Source organism: Lucilia sericata, unplaced genomic scaffold (genome assembly GCF_015586225.1).
Source record: "Lucilia sericata isolate MDLA Ls3-8-SP2 unplaced genomic scaffold, ASM1558622v1 Contig000332F_arrow, whole genome shotgun sequence".
Lineage (NCBI taxonomy): Eukaryota > Metazoa > Arthropoda > Insecta > Diptera > Calliphoridae > Lucilia > Lucilia sericata.
In genome coordinates this window covers 154,535-176,568 of record NW_023994353.1, presented here as the reverse complement: position 1 = coordinate 176,568, position 22,034 = coordinate 154,535, and the positions used below count along the sequence as shown (strand labels likewise).

The following is a 22,034-nucleotide window of genomic DNA, read 5'->3' as shown; positions in this document are numbered from 1 at the left end:
ATAGACTAGACTATAGACTAGACTACAGACTAGACTATAGACTAGACTATAGACTAGACTATAGACTAGACTATAGACTAGACTATAGACTAGACTTTAGACTAGTTATACTAAATATACTAGAGTAGACTATAGACTAGACTATAGACAAGACTATAGACTAGACTATAGACTAGACTATAGACTAGACTATAGACTAGACTATAGACTAGACTATAGACTAGCCTATAGACTAGCCTACAGACTAGACAATAGACTAGACTAAAGACGAGACTATATACTAGACTATACTATAGACTAGCTTATCGACTAGACTAGACTATAGACTAGCTTATCGACTAGACTATAGACTAGACTATAGACTAGACTATAGACTAGACTACAGACTAGACTATAGACTAGACTATAGACTAGACTATAGACTACACTATAGACTAGACTATAGACTAGACTATAGACTAGACTATAGACTAGACTATAGACTAGACTATAGACTAGTCTATAGACTATACTATAGACTAGACTATATAATAGACTATATAATAGACTATAGTCTATAGACTAGACTATAGACTAGACTATAGACTAGACTATAGACTAGACTATGGACTAGACTATAGACTAGACTATAGACTAGACTATATACTAGAATATAGACTAGACTATAGACTAGACTATAGATTAGAATATAGACTAGACTATAGACTAGACTATAGACTAGACTAGACTAGACTATATACTAGACTATAGACTAGTATATAGTCTAGACTATAGACTAGACTATAAACTAGACTTTAGACTAGACTTTAGACTAGACTATAGACTAGACTGTAGACTAGACTATAGACTAGACTATAGACTAGACTTTAGACTAGACTATATACTAGACTATAGACTAGAATATAGACTAGAATATTGACTATATACTAGACTATAGACTGGACCACAGACTAGGCTACTTTAGACAAACTTTATCTTAAGATATCTCAAAGAAGGATCAAGTTATAACGATGTTTATAAAGCTGACTTTGAGCTGTTATAGCATCGGAAATATAGATGAAACCGATGGAAAAGTATACTTTATATATACTGATCGGCCTATATCAGACAATACTGGAAATACTAACAACGTATTGTTCATTTATCGAAACGTAATTTTAAAAATTATCCACCGTCTGTTTTCAGGTTAAGTGAGAGAGCTTTCTCTTTCTTGACGTTATAAATATGTACGGTCCCCGACTTTCTCGTCATTTGCACAATATGTTAAAATAAATTAAAGGAATGTACGCTAAATTGTTGCCAACATGTTGCCAGCAACATTATTATCAAATTTAAAGTCAAAATGATTATAAATTTGAGAAAACTTAAGAAAAAGTGAAATAAACAGAATAGTGAAAAATAGTACACATTTTGTTTGTATCATAAATGAAAATATTTCAAGAAGTAATTGTAAACATGTGGCCAATAACGTGATTATTAAGTTTAAATTGACAACAAAGAGACCTAAAATTAAAAAACAAAACTTAAACAAAATTAGAAAAAAGAATTCATATTTAGTTTATATTAAAAAATAAAAATGTACCAAATGTTATAGAAAACATGTTGCCAGCATCATGTTTATTAAGCTTAAAATAAAGGTAAACATATTTAATTTAAAATTAAAAAAATACTTAATGAAAGCTGAATAAAAGAAGAAAAATAATTCACATGTTGTTTATATTTATAAATAAAAATGTACCAAAAGTTATTGTAAACATGTGGCCAGCAACATGTTTAACGAGTTTAAATGGTAGGCATTAATATTTCAAAGTGAAAAATATTTCACATTTTGTTAAATTCATATTGTTGCTAAAAGGATTCATATATGTAATTTTATAAATAAAAATAATGTTCATAAACATTTAATAAGTTTCATAAACATGTTAACAACTTTTTTTAATATAGTATTTCAATTCATATAAAAGTTCCATTTTTCTATATTAAACATAAACTCTACTAAATAAATTCCATTTCATTCATTTCCTTAATTTCAGCATTTTCATCTAAAAATTCATCGATAACAAAAAAATCCTGAGTTATTGCATTATTTCCAGATGCCAAACAGCAATTTTGATTTGGAATAATACTATTAACTTGATTAGCTTTAACAACAGATTCATTAGCGTTATTTACAGATGTCTCTAGCAAATTTGTATTATCATTATTATTAATTTCTTTGCGTATGAATTGCAATAGATTTGGTTGCAGCATTTGATCATACAATTTGGCAATTTCTTGACCATTTAGGCCATGAATTTGTTTATAATGACGTGTTAAACTACCCTTATGCTGAAGATATCTTAAACAAACTTTACACTGATGTTGACTTTCATTTTGACAGCCCGTAGAAGTGTTAAGTTTTCGGGAATTTTTCGATTTTACTTTACTAATTGTGATAGATGAGGTTGATGGTGGAGGTGGTGTAGTTACTAGATGTGATGATGATGGTATTAAGGTTGGAAGTGCTAGAGTTTGTTCGGAAAATGATGATGTTATTGTGCAGGGGTTTTGCGTTAAATCATCTAAGGGAAAATAAAGAAAATAAAAATTTAAATAAAAGATATTTTTTCCCATATTAATAACTTTCTATAGAAAAGGGGTGAAAAGTTAGTCTGTTAGAGAATAGTTTATAAATTTGAGTTCTATTTTACATAACATTTACAGACAACAAAAGACAGACAGTAACAAATTTACTAAAAATCAACATGTTGCTAGAAACATTTAACAAATCTAATTTATTTCAATTTGATACAAATCTAAACATTTTAATTTTTACTATAAATTAGACAAAGAAACTGTTTAAACTATCTGTTTTATTTGATCAATAAGTTTAAATTATTTGAAGGCAATGTTGCTGACAACAAGGTTTATATTATTTATCGTTCAGGAACAAGCAGTTGCTTAAGTGCTTTGTTTCACTTTAAAATCAGATTTTGTTATCGAATTTAAGGTTAGAATTTGGACGTTATTCAACCCCTCATCCAAATTTCCGAATCGAAAATTGAGTTTGAACTGAAATAAACTAGAACTGAACTAGAAATGAACTAGAACTGAACTAGAAATGAACTAGAACTGAACTAGAACTGAACTAGAACTGAACTGGAACTGAACTAGAACTGAACTAGAACTGAACTAGAACTGAACTAGAACTGAACTAGAACTGAACTAGAACTGAACTAGAACTGAACTAGAACTGAAGTAGAACTGAACTAGAACTGAACTAGAACTGAACTAGAACTGAACTAGAACTTAACTAGAACTGAACTAGAACTGAACTAGAACTCAACTAGAACTGAACTAGAACTGAACTAGAACTGAACTAGAACTGAACTAGAGTTGAACTAGAACTGAACTAGAACTAAACTAGAACTGAACTAGAACTGAACTGAACTAGAACTGAACTAGAACTTAACTAGAACTGAACTAGAACTGAACTAGAACTGAACTAGAACAGAACTAGAACAGAACTAGAACTGAACTAGAACTGAACTAGAACTGAACTAGAACTGAACTGGAACTGAACTAGAACTGAACTAGAACTGAACTAGAACTGAACTAGAACTGAACTAGAACTGAACTAGAACTGAACTAGAACTGAACTAGAGTTGAACTAGAACTGAACTAGAACTGAACTAGAACTGAACTAGAACTTAACTAGAACTGAACTAGAACTGAACTAGAACTGAACTAGAACAGAACTAGAACAGAACTAGAACTGAACTAGAACTGAACTAGAACTGAACTAGAACTGAACTAGAACTGAACTAGAACTGAACTAGAACTGAACTAGAACTGAACTAGAACTGAACTAGAACTGAACTAGAGTTGAACTAGAACTGAACTAGAACTGAACTAGAACTGAACTAGAACTGAACTAGAACTGAACTAGAACTGAACTAGAACTGAACTAGAACTTAACTAGAACTGAACTAGAACTGAACTAGAAATGAACTAGAACTGAACTAGAACTGAACTAGAACTGAACTGGAACTGAACTAGAACTGAACTAGAACTGAACTAGAACTGAACTAGAACTGAACTAGAACTGAACTAGAACTGAACTAGAACTGAACTAGAGTTGAACTAGAACTGAACTAGAACTGAACTAGAACTGAACTAGAACTTAACTAGAACTGAACTAGAACTGAACTAGAACTGAACTAGAACAGAACTAGAACAGAACTAGAACTGAACTAGAACTGAACTAGAACTGAACTAGAACTGAACTAGAACTGAACTAGAACTGAACTAGAACTGAACTAGAACTGAACTAGAACTGAACTAGAACTGAACTAGAACTGAACTAGAACTGAACTAGAACTGAACTAGAACTGAACTAGAACTGAACTAGAACTGAACTAGAACTGAACTAGAACTGAACTAGAACTGAACTAGAACTGAACTAGAACTGAACTAGAACTGAACTAGAACTGAACTAGAACAGAACTAGAATAGAACTAGAACTGAACTAGAACTGAACTAGAACTGAACTAGAACAGAACTAGAACAGAACTAGAACTGAACTAGAACTGAACTAGAACTGAACTAGAACTGAACTAGAACTGAACTAGAATTGAACTAGAATTGAACTAGAACTGAACTAGAACTGAACTAGAACTGAACTAGAACAGAACTAGAACAGAACTAGAACTGAACTAGAACTGAACTAGAACTGAACTAGAACTGAACTAGAACTGAACTAGAACTGAACTAGAACTGAACTAGAACTGAACTAGAACTGAACTAGAACTGAACTAGAACTGAACTAGAACTGAACTAGAACTGAACTAGAACTGAACTAGAACTGAACTAGAGTTGAACTAGAACTGAACTAGAACTGAACTAGAACTTAACTAGAACTGAACTAGAACTGAACTAGAACTGAACTAGAACAGAACTAGAACAGAACTAGAACTGAACTAGAACTGAACTAGAACTGAACTAGAACTGAACTAGAACTGAACTAGAACTGAACTAGAACTGAACTAGAACTGAACTAGAACTGAACTAGAACTGAACTAGAACTGAACTAGAACTGAACTAGAACTGAACTAGAACTGAACTAGAACTGAACTAGAACTGAACTAGAACTGAACTAGAACTGAACTAGAACTGAACTAGAACTGAACTAGAACTGAACTAGAACTGAACTAGAACAGAACTAGAATAGAACTAGAACTGAACTAGAACTGAACTAGAACTGAACTAGAACAGAACTAGAACAGAACTAGAACTGAACTAGAACTGAACTAGAACTGAACTAGAACTGAACTAGAATTGAACTAGAATTGAACTAGAACTGAACTAGAACTGAACTAGAACTGAACTAGAACTGAACTAGAACTGAACTAGAACTGAACTAGAACTAGAACTGAACTAGAACAGAACTAAAACAGAACTAAAACATAACTAGAACAGAACTAGAACTGAACTAGAACTGAACTAGAACTGAACTAGAACTGAACTAGAACTGAACTAGAACTGAACTAGAACCGAACTAGAACTAGAACTGAACTAGAAATAATTTGTACTGAAGTAGAACTGAACTAGGACTGAACTAAAAAAGTTTAGTTTAGATTTATTTTATATTCGAAATTCTGCCAAAGTGGATCGTATTACAATCTTACAATAACCCAGAATATATAGTATTTGTGGGCTAAGAATAATATTTATTTGTGTTAGATACAATTTCGTAACCATTGATATGTAATTAATATATTTTAAAGATTTACGAGCAGTTTTAAAAAGGTTAATTTTTCTCGTTCAATAGTATTTAAAATATTGAATTGACATGCAAGAGATGAATACATCAAAGTAAAAGCTTTTAAAATTGAAAGTTTTCAGATAGTAAAGGGTAAAGTAGTTGAAATTAATTTTAACTAAAAATTTTATAAAAATGGTGGAAAGCATTAAAATATACATCATTTAAAATAATGTTTACAAAACAGTGTTTATAAACGCAATCCACAATTTTAAAGCATAACAATATCCATCACATGCCAGGATATTTTGTTTGGTGGAATATTTTTCAAAACGATTTCAGATGCTCATAACTGTTTATATAACGATTAAGCTATTTCCACACTATCTGTGTTTATTCATCAGATTTACTGTATTTCTTAAATTAGACCCTGGTATTTGTTATTAAATTCTTATATAGAACTCATATAAGTAGTGTAAAATTAGCTTTTAGTGTAATTATATCTACATAAATTAAACTTATCAGTGTCACAGCAATATAGAAATAATTTTCTTTTTATTTAACTTAATACTAATAAAATTCTTCTTTATCATCATCAATGTTAAATAATATAACTCAATATTAAAAAATGTTTATATTTACATTTCAATTTGTATTTTCAGTTTATTCAGTTTTTCAAAATCCTTTTTTAGCTTTGTGACGAACGCATGGCTCAAATGAAAATGAGAGAGAATGCTGCTTAATACATCTCATAAAACATCTTTATAGAACTGCTCAAACTATTATTTGAACATGTTTTTTTTGGAGGGGAATAAAAGTAAAAAATCATGCACAACCATTTTGTTTTAACCACAATTTCAAAACCTAGAAAGAAACCAATATTAGTAACAAAATCTTTTTCTTTTTTTTTTATTAAAAATCAAACACACATGGGACAACACAAAGGGGAATATTTTCAAAAGAAAAGCTCTGTTCAATTTTAAAAAAATGTTAAAGAAAGTTTAATTTTTAAAGAGAATTTTCATTACTTTAACAGAGCTTTTAACTTGGTTTTGTTTTCAAATAAAACACACAAAATTATATTGATTACAATTGTTCCATTTTAGCATATTTAAACTGGATTTTTTTATTATAATTATTTTAAGATCTTAAATATTTGTTGAACCTACATATTATATTATTAATTATTAATAAATTGTTAATATTACATAAGACTACTTAAATGTTTAAATTTTTAATAAATATATGTTTAAGGACTAAATATGTGTAGTTATTTATATACAAATAGTTTGTTTTATATTATTAATAGTTATTTAATAATAATATTTAAAAATGGTGTTTTTATAACGTCTTTTATAATTTAAGAAAAATTAAAAATTTTGGTAACATACTGAGCTAATGTTTAGTGTTTAAGTTTTTTTAATTATTATTTCTATTTTAATTGTAATATTGTATGGGATTTAAATTAAATATTAATTTTTTTTTTTTTCAAAACATGGAATTAACGCAATTCTTTGATGTTTTTATATTATTGGTATTAACACTTTCTATCTGTTTTAAAAGTTTGATTATAATTGCTTGGTTTAACTACTTATTCGATTAAAAATTTTATCTCTTAAGCGAATGATTCCGATCGATTTTCCACAGATTTTCTCAACTTTCTCACTTTTCAAACTAACATAGGGTTTTTGTTTCATAATTAGAACAGAACAGAACTAGAACAGAACTAGAACAACTAGAACTGAACTAGAACAGAACTAGAACAAAACTAGAATAAACTAAAACTGAACAGAACTAGAACCAGACTAGAACAGAACTAAAACAGAACTTGAATAGAACTAGAACAAAACTAGAACAGAACTAGAACAGAACTAGAACAGAATTAGAACAGAACTAGAACAGAACTAGAACAGAACTAGAATAGAACTAGAACAGAACTAGAACAGAACTAGAACAGAACTAGAACTGAACTAGAACAGAACTAGAACAGAACTAGAACAGAACTAGAACAGAACTAGAACATAACTAGAACATAACTAGAACAGAACTAAAACAGAACTAGAACAAAACTAGAACAGAACTAGAACAGAACTAGAACAGAACTAGAACAGAACTAGAACAGAACTAGAACAGAACTAGAACAGAACTAGAACAGAACTAGAACAGAACTAGAACAGAATTAGAACAGAACAGAACTAGAACAGAACTAAAACAGAACTAGAACAGAACTAGAACAGAACTAGAACAGAACTAGAACAGAACTAGAACAGAACTAGAACAGAACTAGAACAGAACTAGAACAGAACTAGAACAGAACTAGAACAGAACTAGAACAGAACTAGAACAGAACTAGAAAAGAACTAGAACAGTACTAGAACAAAACTAGAACAGAACTAGAACAGAACTAGAAAAGAACTAGAACTGTACTAGAACAAAACTAGAACTGAACTAGAACTGAACTAGAATAAACTAAAACTGAACTAGAACTGAACTGGAACTGAACTAGAACTGAACTAGGACTGAACTAGAACTGAATTAGAACTGAACTAGAACTGAACTAGAACTGAACTAGAACTGAACTAGAACTAAACTAGAACTGAACTAGAACTGAAGTAGAACTGAACTAGAACTAGAACTGAACTAGAACTGAACTAGAACTGAACTAGAACTGAACTAGAACTGAACTAGAACTGAACTAGAACTGAACTAAAACAGAACTAGAACAGAACTAGAACAGAACTAGAACAGAACTAGAACAGAACTAGAACAGAACTAGAACAGAACGAGAACAGAACTAGAACAGAACTAGAACAGAACTAGAACAGAACTAGAACAGAACGAGAACAGAACTAGAACAGAACTAGAACAGAACTAGAACAGAACTAGAACAGAACTAGAACAGAACTAGAACAGAACTAGAACAGAATTAGAACAGAACTATAACAGAACTATAACAGAACTAGAACAGAACTAGAACAGAACTAGAACAGAACTAGAACAGAACTAGAACAGAACTAGAACAGAACTAGAACAGAACTAAAACAGAACTAAAACAGAACTAGAACAGAACGAGAACAGAACGAGAACAGAACTAGAACAGAACTAAAACAGAACTTGAATAGAACTTGAACAGAACTTGAACAGAACTAGAACAAAACTAGAACAGAACTTGAACAGAACTTGAACAGAACTAGAACAGAACTAGAACAGAACTAGAACAGAACTAGAACAGAACTAGAACAGAACTAGAACAGAACTAGAACAGAACTAGAACAGAACTAGAACAGAACTAGAACAGAACTAGAACAGAACTAGAACAGAACTAGAACAGAACTAGAACAGAACTAGAACAGAACTAGAACAGAACTAGAACAGAACTAGAACAGAACTAGAGCAGAACTAGAACAGAACTAGAACAAAACTAAAACAGAACTAGAACTGAACTAGAACTGAACTAGACTGAATTAGAACTGAACTAGAACTAGCCAGAATCATATTGTGAAAATTATAGTACTATAAGTCATTTAAAAAAGGTCAAATGAAGTTCTGAAGGCGAACCAATGGGGCCAATAGATAAATATAATCCGAATTCCACTAAACTTTAGAATATGGTTTATGGGTACATAATACTGATCTACGCTTCTATTTATTTTATATAGCTATGGGCATTTTAAAGGGAATTGAATGGAAATTTCAAAGAATTATCTTCCAAATTTGAATCTAATATTTGATTACAAGATCTACTTGGAGAAACGGAAGGACGAACATGCCTTACTTTTGGAATGAGTGTAGGACCATTTAAATGGAATTTACATTTTTATGAATTATCTTCGAAATTTGAATCTATAGTATGATTACAAGATCTACTTGCAGAGGCAGGGTAACAAGTTATGTAAAAATTTGATATCCGTAACTGATCTTCTCTGTAGCAATAGACAGAAGGACATATTTACACCGTTTGAGATGTTTATGAATACAAAAACTTTGGTACACCCAAATAAAGAAATCATATGGTGGATATAAAAATAAATGTAAATATGTAAAAAACTAGATAAATACAATTTTGAATTTGATCGTTGTTTTGAGTTTCTAAGAAAATTTTTAAAAAGTTCTAAATGTAGTAGGGACGTTAAGCTTTTGTGGACCTAAAAGCTTTTACAGCTATTGTAATTTACTATTTCCTAAAACGAAAATGCATGCAGATTTGAAATAAACTTAATTATAAAATTTGTACATTACATAAAATATCAAGCTTTCCTCTCCAAGCATCTGGGAAATTATGGCATTTTCCGAATTTCAAAATTCCAAGATTTCCAATTACTTTACATAGTTATATTATTACTGGTGGTCGTTATACTGAGCGCATGTTTTTGCGATATATGTTTACGCAAATCCGATTTATATTTACATTTATGCGGACAATAGGGACACGACAGACCTGGAGCTACACCACATTCATAGCTTTTGTGCCGTTTGAGAGAGCCCTTGATTTTATATGATTTACCACAGACATTGCAGACATATTGTAGACCAGCTGCTGCAATTTCTGAGGGTTTAAGAATACCTGTCTTAATACGTTTGGGTGGTGTTAGGAATTTTTCATTATCACTTTCGGAGGTGTCATGATGAGAAGAGGGTGGTGCTACCAGAAGATTCGAGTTATTGTTGGACGCCACGGTAACAGTGTGATTTGTTGATAAAGGTTTTAATTCGGTTAAATCTTCTAAATCATCAGCTTCGGAGGCGGAGGTGGTTACCGATTCTGCTAATAATTGTTCGTGCTGTTGATGTTGTTCCTGTTGTTGCTGAACATGTACCATCTGCTCCTGTTGTTGTTGTTGTTGATGATGATGCTGATGTTGTAGATGTTCCTTGGCCACAGTTTCATTTACTATTATGGTGGCCTGTGTTGCAGCTGTTGTTGTTGTGGGTGTTGTACTTATGGAGACCGTTTGATGCTGTTGCTGATGCTGCTGCTGTTGTTGTTCATATTGTACAACATTTCTAAGCAACATTTTATCCTCAAATCGTGATGTATCAATTTTTATATATTCCTGTTGAATTTGGGTGTTATTGTGGGTTTGACCACCCGTTACTGTTGCTGTTGTGGTTTGTTGTATATGCTGAGTGGGTGCATGATGATGTTGTTGCAATACATTCGAATTGGTGGCATCTAAACACTCCTGCAGTGTTATATGTTGTACCTGTTGATGCTGAACCTGCGTTGGTGCTTGAACATCGGGTATAATTGTTTCGGGAGTGTTAATACGTGTCGTATTAGAGGAGTGCTTAACAATTTGTATTGTTGTGGGAGGATTTGCAAGTTTAGTATAGGCGGCTGTTAGAGCTGTTGATGTTTGAACATTTCTCAAGATTTGCTGATGATCCGTTGCAGTTCCCTTGGGCAAAGTGTAGTGTATGGTACTGCCGGGCATGCCCACTGTATCGGATGGAATTTCTACTACAACTGTGGCCGAAGCTATAAGGCTTGAGGGATCTGTGGTGGTGGCAACATGTTGTTGATGTTGCTGCTGCTGTTGATGAGGATGTTGATGATGATGTTGTTGCTGCTGCTGTTGGGCCGGTTGTTGATGTTGCTGCTGTTGGTGATGATGATGTATATTGGTATTATTATGCTGCTGCACTTGATGATGTTGCTGATGACTATGAGCACTAATAACATTAGTGACCGCTGCTGTGCCACCACCATTTGTTTGACTATTCGCCAAAGTATAGGGTACAGTTTCTACTATAGTCCAATAACTTTCAGTGGAGGAGGAACCTAAAAAGATGTTAAAAAAATAAAAGTATAGTTTTATTTAATAATATAACATTATTCGCACACAATGCAACTCCTTAATGTTTATTAAAAAATTTTCCAATTTTGTTAAAGCTTACTTTTGTTTTTGTTTACGAGGTTTTTGAAATTTGCTTTTATGGTTAAGCAACAGCCAACAACAATTCAATATTAAATAGTAATAAAAACTAAAAGCAAATCGCATCTAAGAAGTATAATTTGTACAAATTAAAATTTTGTTTTTAACTTATAAACGTTTTTTCTTTAGTTTTATAAAAATCTATTATTGTTTTTAAAGTCTTTATTTAGAATAATTAAAATATACAAGAATTTTACATAAAAAAAATTTTCATTTAAAACTATTTTTATTACATTTTTTATTTATTATTATGTATTTAAAACTGTAGGTTTTTTTCATAGAGAGAAGAAAGTACATTTTATTATAGAAATATTAAATAATATTTTAAATATTAAAAAAAGTTAATAATATGTAAATGTTTTTATGTTAAAGTTTTATAAAAGATTTGTTTAAAGCTAAAAATTTGAAATTTAAGTTTGAAAATAATATTTGTTTAAAAAGTAATTATTATAAAATATTTATCAACAAAGATATTACTAATTATTTTTTGTTATTTATATCAAAAAAATTTTTTTTCCAAGAATTCCATTGATTTTGTACTTTAAAGTCGATTTAGAACTAAAAATTAAGTTTCGTTCTAAAAATCTGATTTTCTATCATAAATCTGTGTTTGTTTTAAAAATCTGATTTTGTACTAAACAACACGTTTTGTACTAAAATCAGATTTTTGTACTAAAAGGAAATTTTGTATAAAAAATCGAATTTGTACTAAAAATCGCATTTTATAACAAAAATCCCATTTAGCACAAAAATTCGCTTGTACGGTTTTGTACTAAAAATCTGATTTTGTGCTATAAATCTGATTTTGTTCTAAAAATCTGAATTTGAGCTAAAAATCTGATTTTATAATAAAAATCTGATTTTTTGTTCGAAATACGATTTTTGTACTAAAATGTAATTTTGTACTTAAAATCCGATTTTTGTACTTAAAATTTAATTAGAACTGAACTGGAACTAGAACTCAACTAGAACTAGAACAGAACTAGAACAGAACTAGAACAGAACTAGAACAGAACTAAAACAGAACTAGAACAGAACTAGAACAGAACTAGAACAGAACTAGAACCGAACTAGAACAGAACTAGAACAGAATTAGAACAGAACTAGAACAGAACTAAAACAGAACTAGAACAGAACTAGAACAGAACTAGAACCGAACTAGAACAGAACTAGAACAGAATTAGAACAGAACAGAACTAGAACAGAATTAGAACAGAACAGAATTAGAACTAGAACTAAAACTAAAACAGAACTAGAACAGAACTGAAACAGAACTGGAACAGAACTAGAACAGAACAGACTAGAACAGAACTAGAACAGAAGTGGAACAGAACTGGAACAGAACTAGAACAGAACTAGAACAAAACTAGAACAGAACTAGAACAGAACTAGAACAGAACTAGTACAGAACTAGAACAGAACTAGAACAGAACTAGAACAAGAACAGAACTAGAACAGAACTAGAACTGAACTAGAACTGAACTAGAACTGAACTAGAACTGAACTAGAACTGAACTAGAACTGAACTAGAACTGAACTAGAACTGAACTAGAACTGAACTAGAACTGAACTAGAACTGAACTAGAACTGAACTAGAACTGAACTAGAACTGAACTAGAACTGAACTAGAACTGAACTAGAACTGAACTAGAACTGAACTAGAACTGAAAGTGAACTGAGAACTGAACTAACTGCTAGAACAGAACTAGAACTGAACTAGAACTGAACTAGAACTAGAACCGAACTAGAACTGAACTAGAACTGAACTAGAACTAGAACTGAACTAGAACTGAACTAGAACTTAACTAGAACTGAACTAGAACTGAACTAGAACTGAACTGGAACTGAACTAGAACTGAACTAGAACTGAACTAGAACTGAACTAGAACTGAACTAGAACTGAACTAGAACTGAACTGAACTAGAACTGAACTAGAACTGAACTAGAACTGAACTAGAACTGAACTAGAACTGAACTAGAACTGAACTAGAACTGAACTAGAACAGAACTAGAACTGAACTAGAACTGAACTAGAACTGAACTAGAACTGAACTAGAACTGAACTAGAACTGAACTAGAACTGAACTAGAACTGAACTAGAACTGAACTAGAACTGAACTAGAACTGAACTAGAACTGAACTAGAACTGAACTAGAACTGAACTAGAACTGAACTAGAACTGAACTAGAAACTGAACTAGAAACTGAACTAGAACTGAACTAGAACTGAACTAGAACTGAACTAGAACTGAACTAGAACTGAACTAGAACTGAACTAGAACTGAACTAGAACTGAACTAGAACTGAACTAGAACAGAACTAGAACAGAACTAGAACTGAACTAGAACTGAACTAGAACTGAACTAGAACTGAACTAGAACTTGAACTAGAACTGAACTAGAACTGAACTAGAACTGAACTAGAACTGAACTAGAACTGAACTAGAACTGAACTAGAACTGAACTAGAACTGAACTAGAACTGAACTAGAACTGAACTAGAACTGAACTAGAACTGAACTAGAACTGAACTAGAACTGAACTAGAAGCTGAACTAGAACTGAACTAGAACTGAACTAGAACTGAACTAGAACTGAACTAGAACTGAACTAGAACTGAACTAGAACTGAACTAGAACTGAACTAGAACTGAACTAGAACTGAACTAGAACTGAACTAGAACTGAACTAGAACTGAACTAGAACTGAACTAGAACTGAACTAGAACTGAACTAGAACTGAACTAGAACTGAACTAGAACTGAACTAGAACTGAACTAGAACTGAACTAGAACTGAACTAGAACTGAACTAGAACTGAACTAGAATTGAACTAGAACTGAACTAGAACTGAACTAGAACTGAACTAGAACTGAACTAGAACTGAACTAGAACTAAACTAGAACTGAACTAGACCAGAATTTCAAAAATTCTATTATTATAAACATGCTGTAAAATAATTACATAAAAAAGTAATTAAATATGTAAAAAATTAATCTTTTCCGAAAAATTTATACTTTTAACTGTTAAAAACATTTACATATTATTTAATTAATATTTTAAATAAACAATTACACTAAATTTAAAATTTAATAAAAATAATAATTGAAAAAAAAAACACTTTTTAAAAGTTACGGGAAAGAATCGAAAGTTGGCATAGAAATGGCAGAAATAAAACATAACTTTTTACTACAAAAAATACAAATAGTAAAAATTCTTTAATTTTGTTTTTAAAAAAGAAAAATTTTCAAAATTTTATCATGTTCTTTAAAAATAAAATTAATTTAAAATTAAAACTAATAAAAAATTCCTTATATTATAATTCATTAAGTTAGATTTAGTTTTAATAATTATTATTAAATATTATAAAAAAAAAATTATTGTGTGATTTTATATATTGAGGTATTTTAATAAAAATTAATTTTTGTTTTAATTTTAAACAATTTTTTGTTTGTTGAACCCAGCCATAGTTTTTTTTTAATAATTTTAATTTAATTTGAAAAATGGCAAGATTTATTTCAAGTTTATTTTGTTTCTTGTTGTTTTTTTTTTGCTATAAAAGTTTTGCTTTTATATTTGTTAATAAGGGTTTGTTTTAAATTAACTAATTTTATATAAATTTAATTATAGTAGGAATGTTTTGTGTGTTTTTTTAATTTTAAGATCATGTTTTTTTATAAATATTACTTTTAAGAATAATATGTTTGTTTTCTTTAAGAATTTTTTAGTAATATTTAGATTCTTTTTTTTGTGCATTCTAGAGTCTTGTAAAGGAGGGATAAGTTAAGAGTTTTTAAAAACAAAGTTAATTTTGAAAGATTTACAATTTTTTTTAATTAAAACTTATTTGTTGAATGTAGATTTTGTAAAATTCCAGAAAATGATTCAAAAATTTTAAAATTTCTGCTGACAAAGTACTAAAACATATAGAGCCGGGTTTTAACCCGAGAAAATGTCTTTAGTTGCTATCAAAACAATGAATGTTTTATAAAAAAGAAGAAGACGGCATGCGGTCTCTGAATTAAAAAGTTGTTGATCTGTGTGATCAGTAATGTTGAATTTGAAAATAACACAGGCCGACAAAATTTCAAACTTTTGAATTGTTTTATATCATCCGTTGAAGTTGACGGACGGCAGACATCATTAAATCGAATCAGAAAGTAATATTGGAATCGAATCAGAAAGTAATTTGAAGCGTTAAGGTAAAAAGCTTACACAAGGCAAAGTATTTCATAAACAATTTGAAATATTTTTTGTTTTCTAAACAAGAGACAGTTTAAGTCCCCAGATCCTTGCAGATTTTCAGTTAATTTTCTTATGTTTTACAATCAAATTGTTGTTTAACCGGGAATAATTATAATATTGTAGATATCAATTGTGTATAATGTATAGGAAATGGATTATTGGATCTAAAAACTGTTGTTTTTTAATTCAAAACTTGGAAACACAATGTCAATTTGCGAAATAATTGGTAAAACATTAAAAAAAAAACAATAAATTACCATAAAAATTCTATTAAATTAATAAACTAAAACCATTTGATAAACAGAAAATAGAAAAATGTAAAAATGATCTTACTCTCTAGCCAAATATTTGGTCTTGGTTTTCAATTTAAATTAATTACTACATATTTACTCTCATACACTCTTATACGCTCCTTTTTAAGGTTCTAGTGTTATATGCTTTTTTTTCATCAGATTCTTACTCTCCATCCTCATCATAGTCATCATCATCTTCTTCACTTTCTTGTAGAACAGGAACTGCGGTTATAATCAAATCACGACTACCAAACTTAAAGCCCATCGATTGCATAGTAGAGGCAGCCGCAGACGGAATACCAACACTACTACTATGACCTTCAAAACCCATACTACCACCACTACTGCCTATACCCATCGAAACAGCCGGTATTAAATAGTCTTCATTTGGCCCCTCATAATCAACATCGGCCTCATAACTTCCCTCCTCTTCGGTGCGTATAACAAAAAGATTTTCTTCATCATCACGATATTGTTCATATAGATCGCTATGTTTACGTCTAGCATGTCTCAGTACATGATCTTTGCGCCGGGAACGATATTCACATGAAACACATTTGTATTTCTTTTCTTTGAGACAATATTTGCGTACATGTTCTTGGAGTTTTTGCACCGATTTATAGAAACGTTTACAATGTTTACATTGCATATAATCACCACGTTCCAATATGGAGGGACCTCCTGCTAAAGCATTTATTAGTATAGATTGTGTTGTTTGAGCACTTGTTGTCCCGGTATGCGGATTCAACGTGGCTTGATTATTGCCGCTGCTGTTATTGTTGTTATTATTAGCATTTGTGGCAGTATTGGTATTGGTGGTGGTTAGTATGGTGTTGTTATTGTTTAAATAACCATACGATTGCATGAGATCATTATTGGTATTATTTTGTGATGTTTCATTACTGTTATTCGTGTCGACACCCAAAAGACTACCCAATATGGGATAAATATCTGCCAATTTGTTGTTTTGTATTTGATTTTTAGCCAATTTTTATTATAATTTAATGGGCATTAAGTGGTTTTGTTTGGTGCATTATTATGTGGGAAAAAAAGAAATAAAGAATAAAAAGAAACAAAAATTAAAAATAAAATAATAATGTTTACTTAAAAAATAATGTTTAACTAAAGTGTTTTTAAAGAATAACTAAAAAATATAGTAAAACTAAATCTAGCTTTCAAATTTTGTTTAAATATTTAAAAAGCTGAATATGTGAGAAAGTATTTACTAATCGTTTTCAACTTAAAGCCAGTATTCAGGTTTAGTATATAGTCTAGTCAATATTATAGTTTTTAGTCTAGTCTATAGTCTAGTGTATAGTCTAGTCTATAGTCTAGTCTATAGTCTAGTGTATAGTCTAGTCTATAGTCTAGTCTATAGTCTAGTCTATAGTCTAGTCTATAGTCTAGTTTATAGTCTAGTCTATAGTCTAGTCTATAGTCTAGTCTAGAGTCTAGTCTATAGTCTTGTCTATAGTCTAGTCTAGAGTCTAGTCTATAGTCTAGTCTATAGTCTAGTCTATAGTCTAGTTTATAGTCTAGTCTATAGTCTAGTCTATAGTCTAGTCTATAGTCTAGTCTATAGTCTAGTCTATAGTCTGGTCTATAGTCTAGTCTATAGTCTAGTCTATAGTCTGGTCTATAGTCTAGTCTATAGTCTAGTCTATAGTCTAGTCTATAGTCTAGTCTATAGTCTAGTCTATAGTCTAGTCTATAGTCTAGTCTATAGTCTAGTCTATAGTCTAGTCTATAGTCTAGTCTATAGTCTAGTCTATAGTCTAGTCTATAGTCTAGTCTATAGTCTAGTCTATAGTCTAGTCTATAGTCTAGTCTATAGTCTAGTCTATAGTCTAGTCTATAGTCTAGTCTATAGTCTAGTCTATAGTCTAGTCTATAGTCTAGTCTATAGTCTAGTCTATAGTCTAGTCTATAGTCTAGTCTATAGTCTAGTCTATAGTCTAGTCTATAGTCTAGTCTATAGTCTAGTCTATAGTCTAGTCTATAGTCTAGTCTATAGTCTAGTCTATAGTCTAGTCTATAGTCTAGTCTATAGTCTAGTCTATAGTCTAGTCTATAGTCTAGTCTATAGTCTAGTCTATAGTCTAGTCTATAGTCTAGTCTATAGTCTAGTCCAGTATTCAGGTTAAGGTATAGTCTAGTCTATAGTCTAGTCTATAGTCTAGTCTATAGTCTAGTCTATAGTCTAGTCTATAGTCTAGTCTATAGTCTAGTCTATAGTCTAGTCTATAGTCTAGTCTATAGTCTAGTCTATAGTCTAGTCTATAGTCTAGTCTATAGTCTAGTCTATAGTCTAGTCTATAGTCTAGTCCAGTATTCAGGTTTAGTCTATAGTCTAGTCTATAGTCTAGTCTATAGTCTAGTCTATAGTCTAGTCTATTGTCTAGTCTATAGTCTAGTCTATAGTCTAGTCTATAGTCTAGTCTATAGTCTAGTCTATAGTCTAGTCTATAGTCTAGTCTATAGTCTAGCCTATAGTCTAGTCTATAGTCTAGTCTATTGTCTAGTCTTTCTAGTCTAGTCTAGTCTATAGTCTAGTCTATAGTCTAGTCTATAGTCTAGTCTATAGTCTAGTCTATAGTCTAGTCTATAGTCTAGTCTATAGTCTAGTCTATAGTCTAGTCTATAGTCTAGTCTATAGTCTAGTCTATAGTCTAGTCTTAGTCTAGTCTAAGTCTAGTCTATAGTCTAGTCTATAGTCTAGTCTATAGTCTAGTCTATAGTCTAGTCTATAGTCTAGTCTAGTCTAGTCTATAGTCTAGTCTATAGTCTAGTCTATAGTCTAGTCTATAGTCTAGTCTATAGTCTAGTCTATAGTCTAGCTATAGTCTAGTCTATAGTCTAGTCTAGTCTATAGTCTAGTCTAGTCTATAGTCTAGTCTAGTCTATAGTCTAGTCTATAGTCTAGTCTAGTCTATAGTCTAGTCTATAGTCTAGTCTATAGTCTAGTCTATAGTCTAGTCAGTCTATAGTCTAGTCTATAGTCTAGTCTATAGTCTAGTCTATAGTCTAGTCTATAGTCCAGTCTATAGTCTAGTCTATAGTCTAGTCTATAGTCTAGTCTATAGTCTAATCTATAGTCTAGTCTACAATCTAGTCTATAGTCTAGTCTATAGTCTAGTCTATAGTCTAGTCTATAGTCTAGTCTATAGTCTAGTCTACTAGTCTAGTCAGTCTAGTCTATAGTCTAGTCTATAGTCTAGTCTAATAGTCTAGTCTAGTCTTAGTCTTAGTCTAGTCTTAGTCTAGTCTATAGTCTAGTCTATAGTCTAGTCTATAGTCTAGTCTATAGTCTAGTCTATAGTTAGTCTATAGGTTAGTCTATAGTCTAGTCTATAGTCGTAGTCTAGTCTATAGTTGTCTAGTCTAGTCTATAGTCTAGTCTGTCTAGTCTATAGTCTAGTCTATAGTCTAGTCTATAGTCTAGTCTATAGTCTAGTCTATAGTCTAGTCTATATCCGTCTATAGTCTAGTCTATAGTCTAGTCTATAGTCTAATCTATAGTCTAGTCTATAGTCTAGTCTATAGTCTAGTCTATAGTCTAGTCTATAGTCTAGTCTATAGTCTAGTCTATAGTCTAGTCTATAGTCTAGTCTATAGGTCTAGTCTATAGTCTAGTCTATAGTCTAGTCTATAGTCTAGTCTATAGCTAGTCTATAGTCTAGTCTATAGTGTGGTCTATAGTATAATTTATAGTCTAGTCTATAGTCTTGTCCATAGTCATGAATATAGTGTTGTCTACAGTTTTATCTTTAGTCTATTCTACAGTCCAGCCCATTGTCTAGTATATAGTCTATCCATAGTCTTGTCTATAGTCTAGTGTAGACTATATCCTAGTTTATAGTCTTGTCCATAATCTTGAATATAGTATTGTATATAGTTTTGCCTATAGTGTTGTCTATAGTATATTCTATAGTCCAGTCTATTGTCTAGTTCTCAATATAGTCATTAATCTAGTCTGTTGTCTAGCCTATAGTCTAATCTATCTAGACTGGTTTATAGTCTAGTCTATTGTCTAATCTAGTCTATAGTTTAGTCTATGATCTAATCCATAGTCTAGTCTATGGTGTAGTCTACAGTCTAGTCTGTAGTCTAGCTATAGCCTTGTCTAGACACTAGTCTATATTTTACTCTATAGTATTATCTAGTCTATAGTCTAAAGGTGATTTCGTATTGTGGGAAAAAGCTATGTGAGATATGTATGTAACTTTCTAACATAATCAGCATTTTTGTAGCTAAACTAAAACTAAAATTATAATAAAACTTAAAATAACTAACAAAAACATATAGGAAACAGTTAATAATATACATATGTATGTAAATAACATAAATTGTATATATACATAAACATACATACATATAAATACATAATTAAAAAAAAAGACAATAACAAATAAGAAAAAAACTAAAGGATAATACCCACATTTATATGAAAATTATATTTGGATGATGTATAGAATTTTGATGAGAAATTTACAAATGTATGTTTGTTTTTGTTTTTGTTTGTAAGTATGATTCCATTAAGTCCCACAGTGTGTGCAGTGATCATGTTTTTTTTATACGTTTATTTTTGATGATGAAATGTTGTGAGGAGGATGGTCGAATGGTTGGATGGATGGATGATTAGATTAAATTTCTTTACATGTTCTAATAAAATTTAAGAAATTATAAAAAAATATTTGCAAATGAAATGTAATTTCCTCTAAATATATTTTAAAATGTTCAATATTCAAAATCTTTTATACAAATAGCTTATTATTTTGATGATTTATTCTATTTTTGGTTTTCTTTTACTCAAATAAATATTTTAATAAAAATCTTTCAATTTCGTTTATTCTATACAATAGAATAAATAACATGTCCTTTTGATTTTTTGTTATAAAAAATAATAATTATTAATTTCATATCCTCTATTTTTCATGTTATTATTGTAAAATTTCTTTTCCATTATGTGAACTGTCTGGTTTCACTCAATTTGTATGGTTTACCTAGAAGAAAAGAAACCCATATTAGTAAGGAAATAGTATTTTTAGATTTTAAATATAAATTTTTTATTTTTAAGGAATTTGATGAGACAAACAAAGTTTGTGATAGACTATACTTTAGACTAGACTATAGACTAGAATATGGACTAAACAGTAAACTAGATTTTAGCCTAGATGATAGATTAGACCATAGTCTAGACATTACACTAGACTATAGACTAAACTATAGAATATAGACTGGACCATAGACTATAATATAGACTAGTCTTTAGAATAGACCACAACATACATATACTATAGACTAGACTAATATGGACTAGACTATAGACTCTAATATAGAATAGACTTAAGACTATACTATAGACTATACATTAGACTAGACTATGGATTAGACTGTTGACTTGACTTCAAACTACACTATAGGCTATACTTTAGGCTAAAATATAGACTAGAATATAGTCTAGACTTTAGACTAAACTATAAAACATTCTAGAGACTAGACACTACTATATACTGGACTATAGACTAGAATTAAGGCTAGTCTATAGAATAGACTACAAACTACAAAGTTGACTAGACACTAATCATAGACTTGACTATAGACTACAAAATAGACTAGAGTATAAACTAGACTATAGAATAGCCAGATTATAGACTATTCATGTATACAGTCCAGGTAGGTCTTTTGTCTAGTATATAGCCTAGACTTTATATTAGATCAACTAGTCTAGTATATAGTCTACACTAGCTAATATTCTAATCTACAGTTTAGTCGACAGTTTATGGTCTTTAGTCTAGTTGAATGCCAAACTTTCTCCAAATGTTAA

The 22,034-nt window shown here is 30.5% G+C and overlaps 2 protein-coding genes across 2 annotated transcripts in view; both read right to left on the bottom strand.

Annotated features, from left to right (window-relative positions):
* LOC119603726 (longitudinals lacking protein, isoforms F/I/K/T) overlaps nt 1–22,034 on the bottom strand; it is a 193,232-nt gene that overhangs the window by 21,632 nt on the left and 149,566 nt on the right. The window lies entirely within an intron of this gene.
* Nucleotides 11,354–21,202, bottom strand: LOC119603728 (kinesin-related protein 6-like). Its single transcript, XM_037955887.1, has 3 exons — nt 20,646–21,202; nt 16,375–17,158; nt 11,354–11,522 (listed from the first exon to the last, which is right to left on the bottom strand). Exons 2-3 carry the CDS (start codon nt 17,070–17,072, stop codon nt 11,507–11,509), a joined length of 714 nt encoding a protein of 237 aa, XP_037811815.1. The 5' UTR covers nt 17,073–17,158; nt 20,646–21,202; the 3' UTR covers nt 11,354–11,506.

Bases quoted from the DNA above. Each gene is read 5' to 3' on its own strand.
- LOC119603728 (XM_037955887.1), bottom strand. From the start codon at position 17,072: ATGCAATCGTATGGTTATTTAAACAATAACAACACCATACTAACCACC.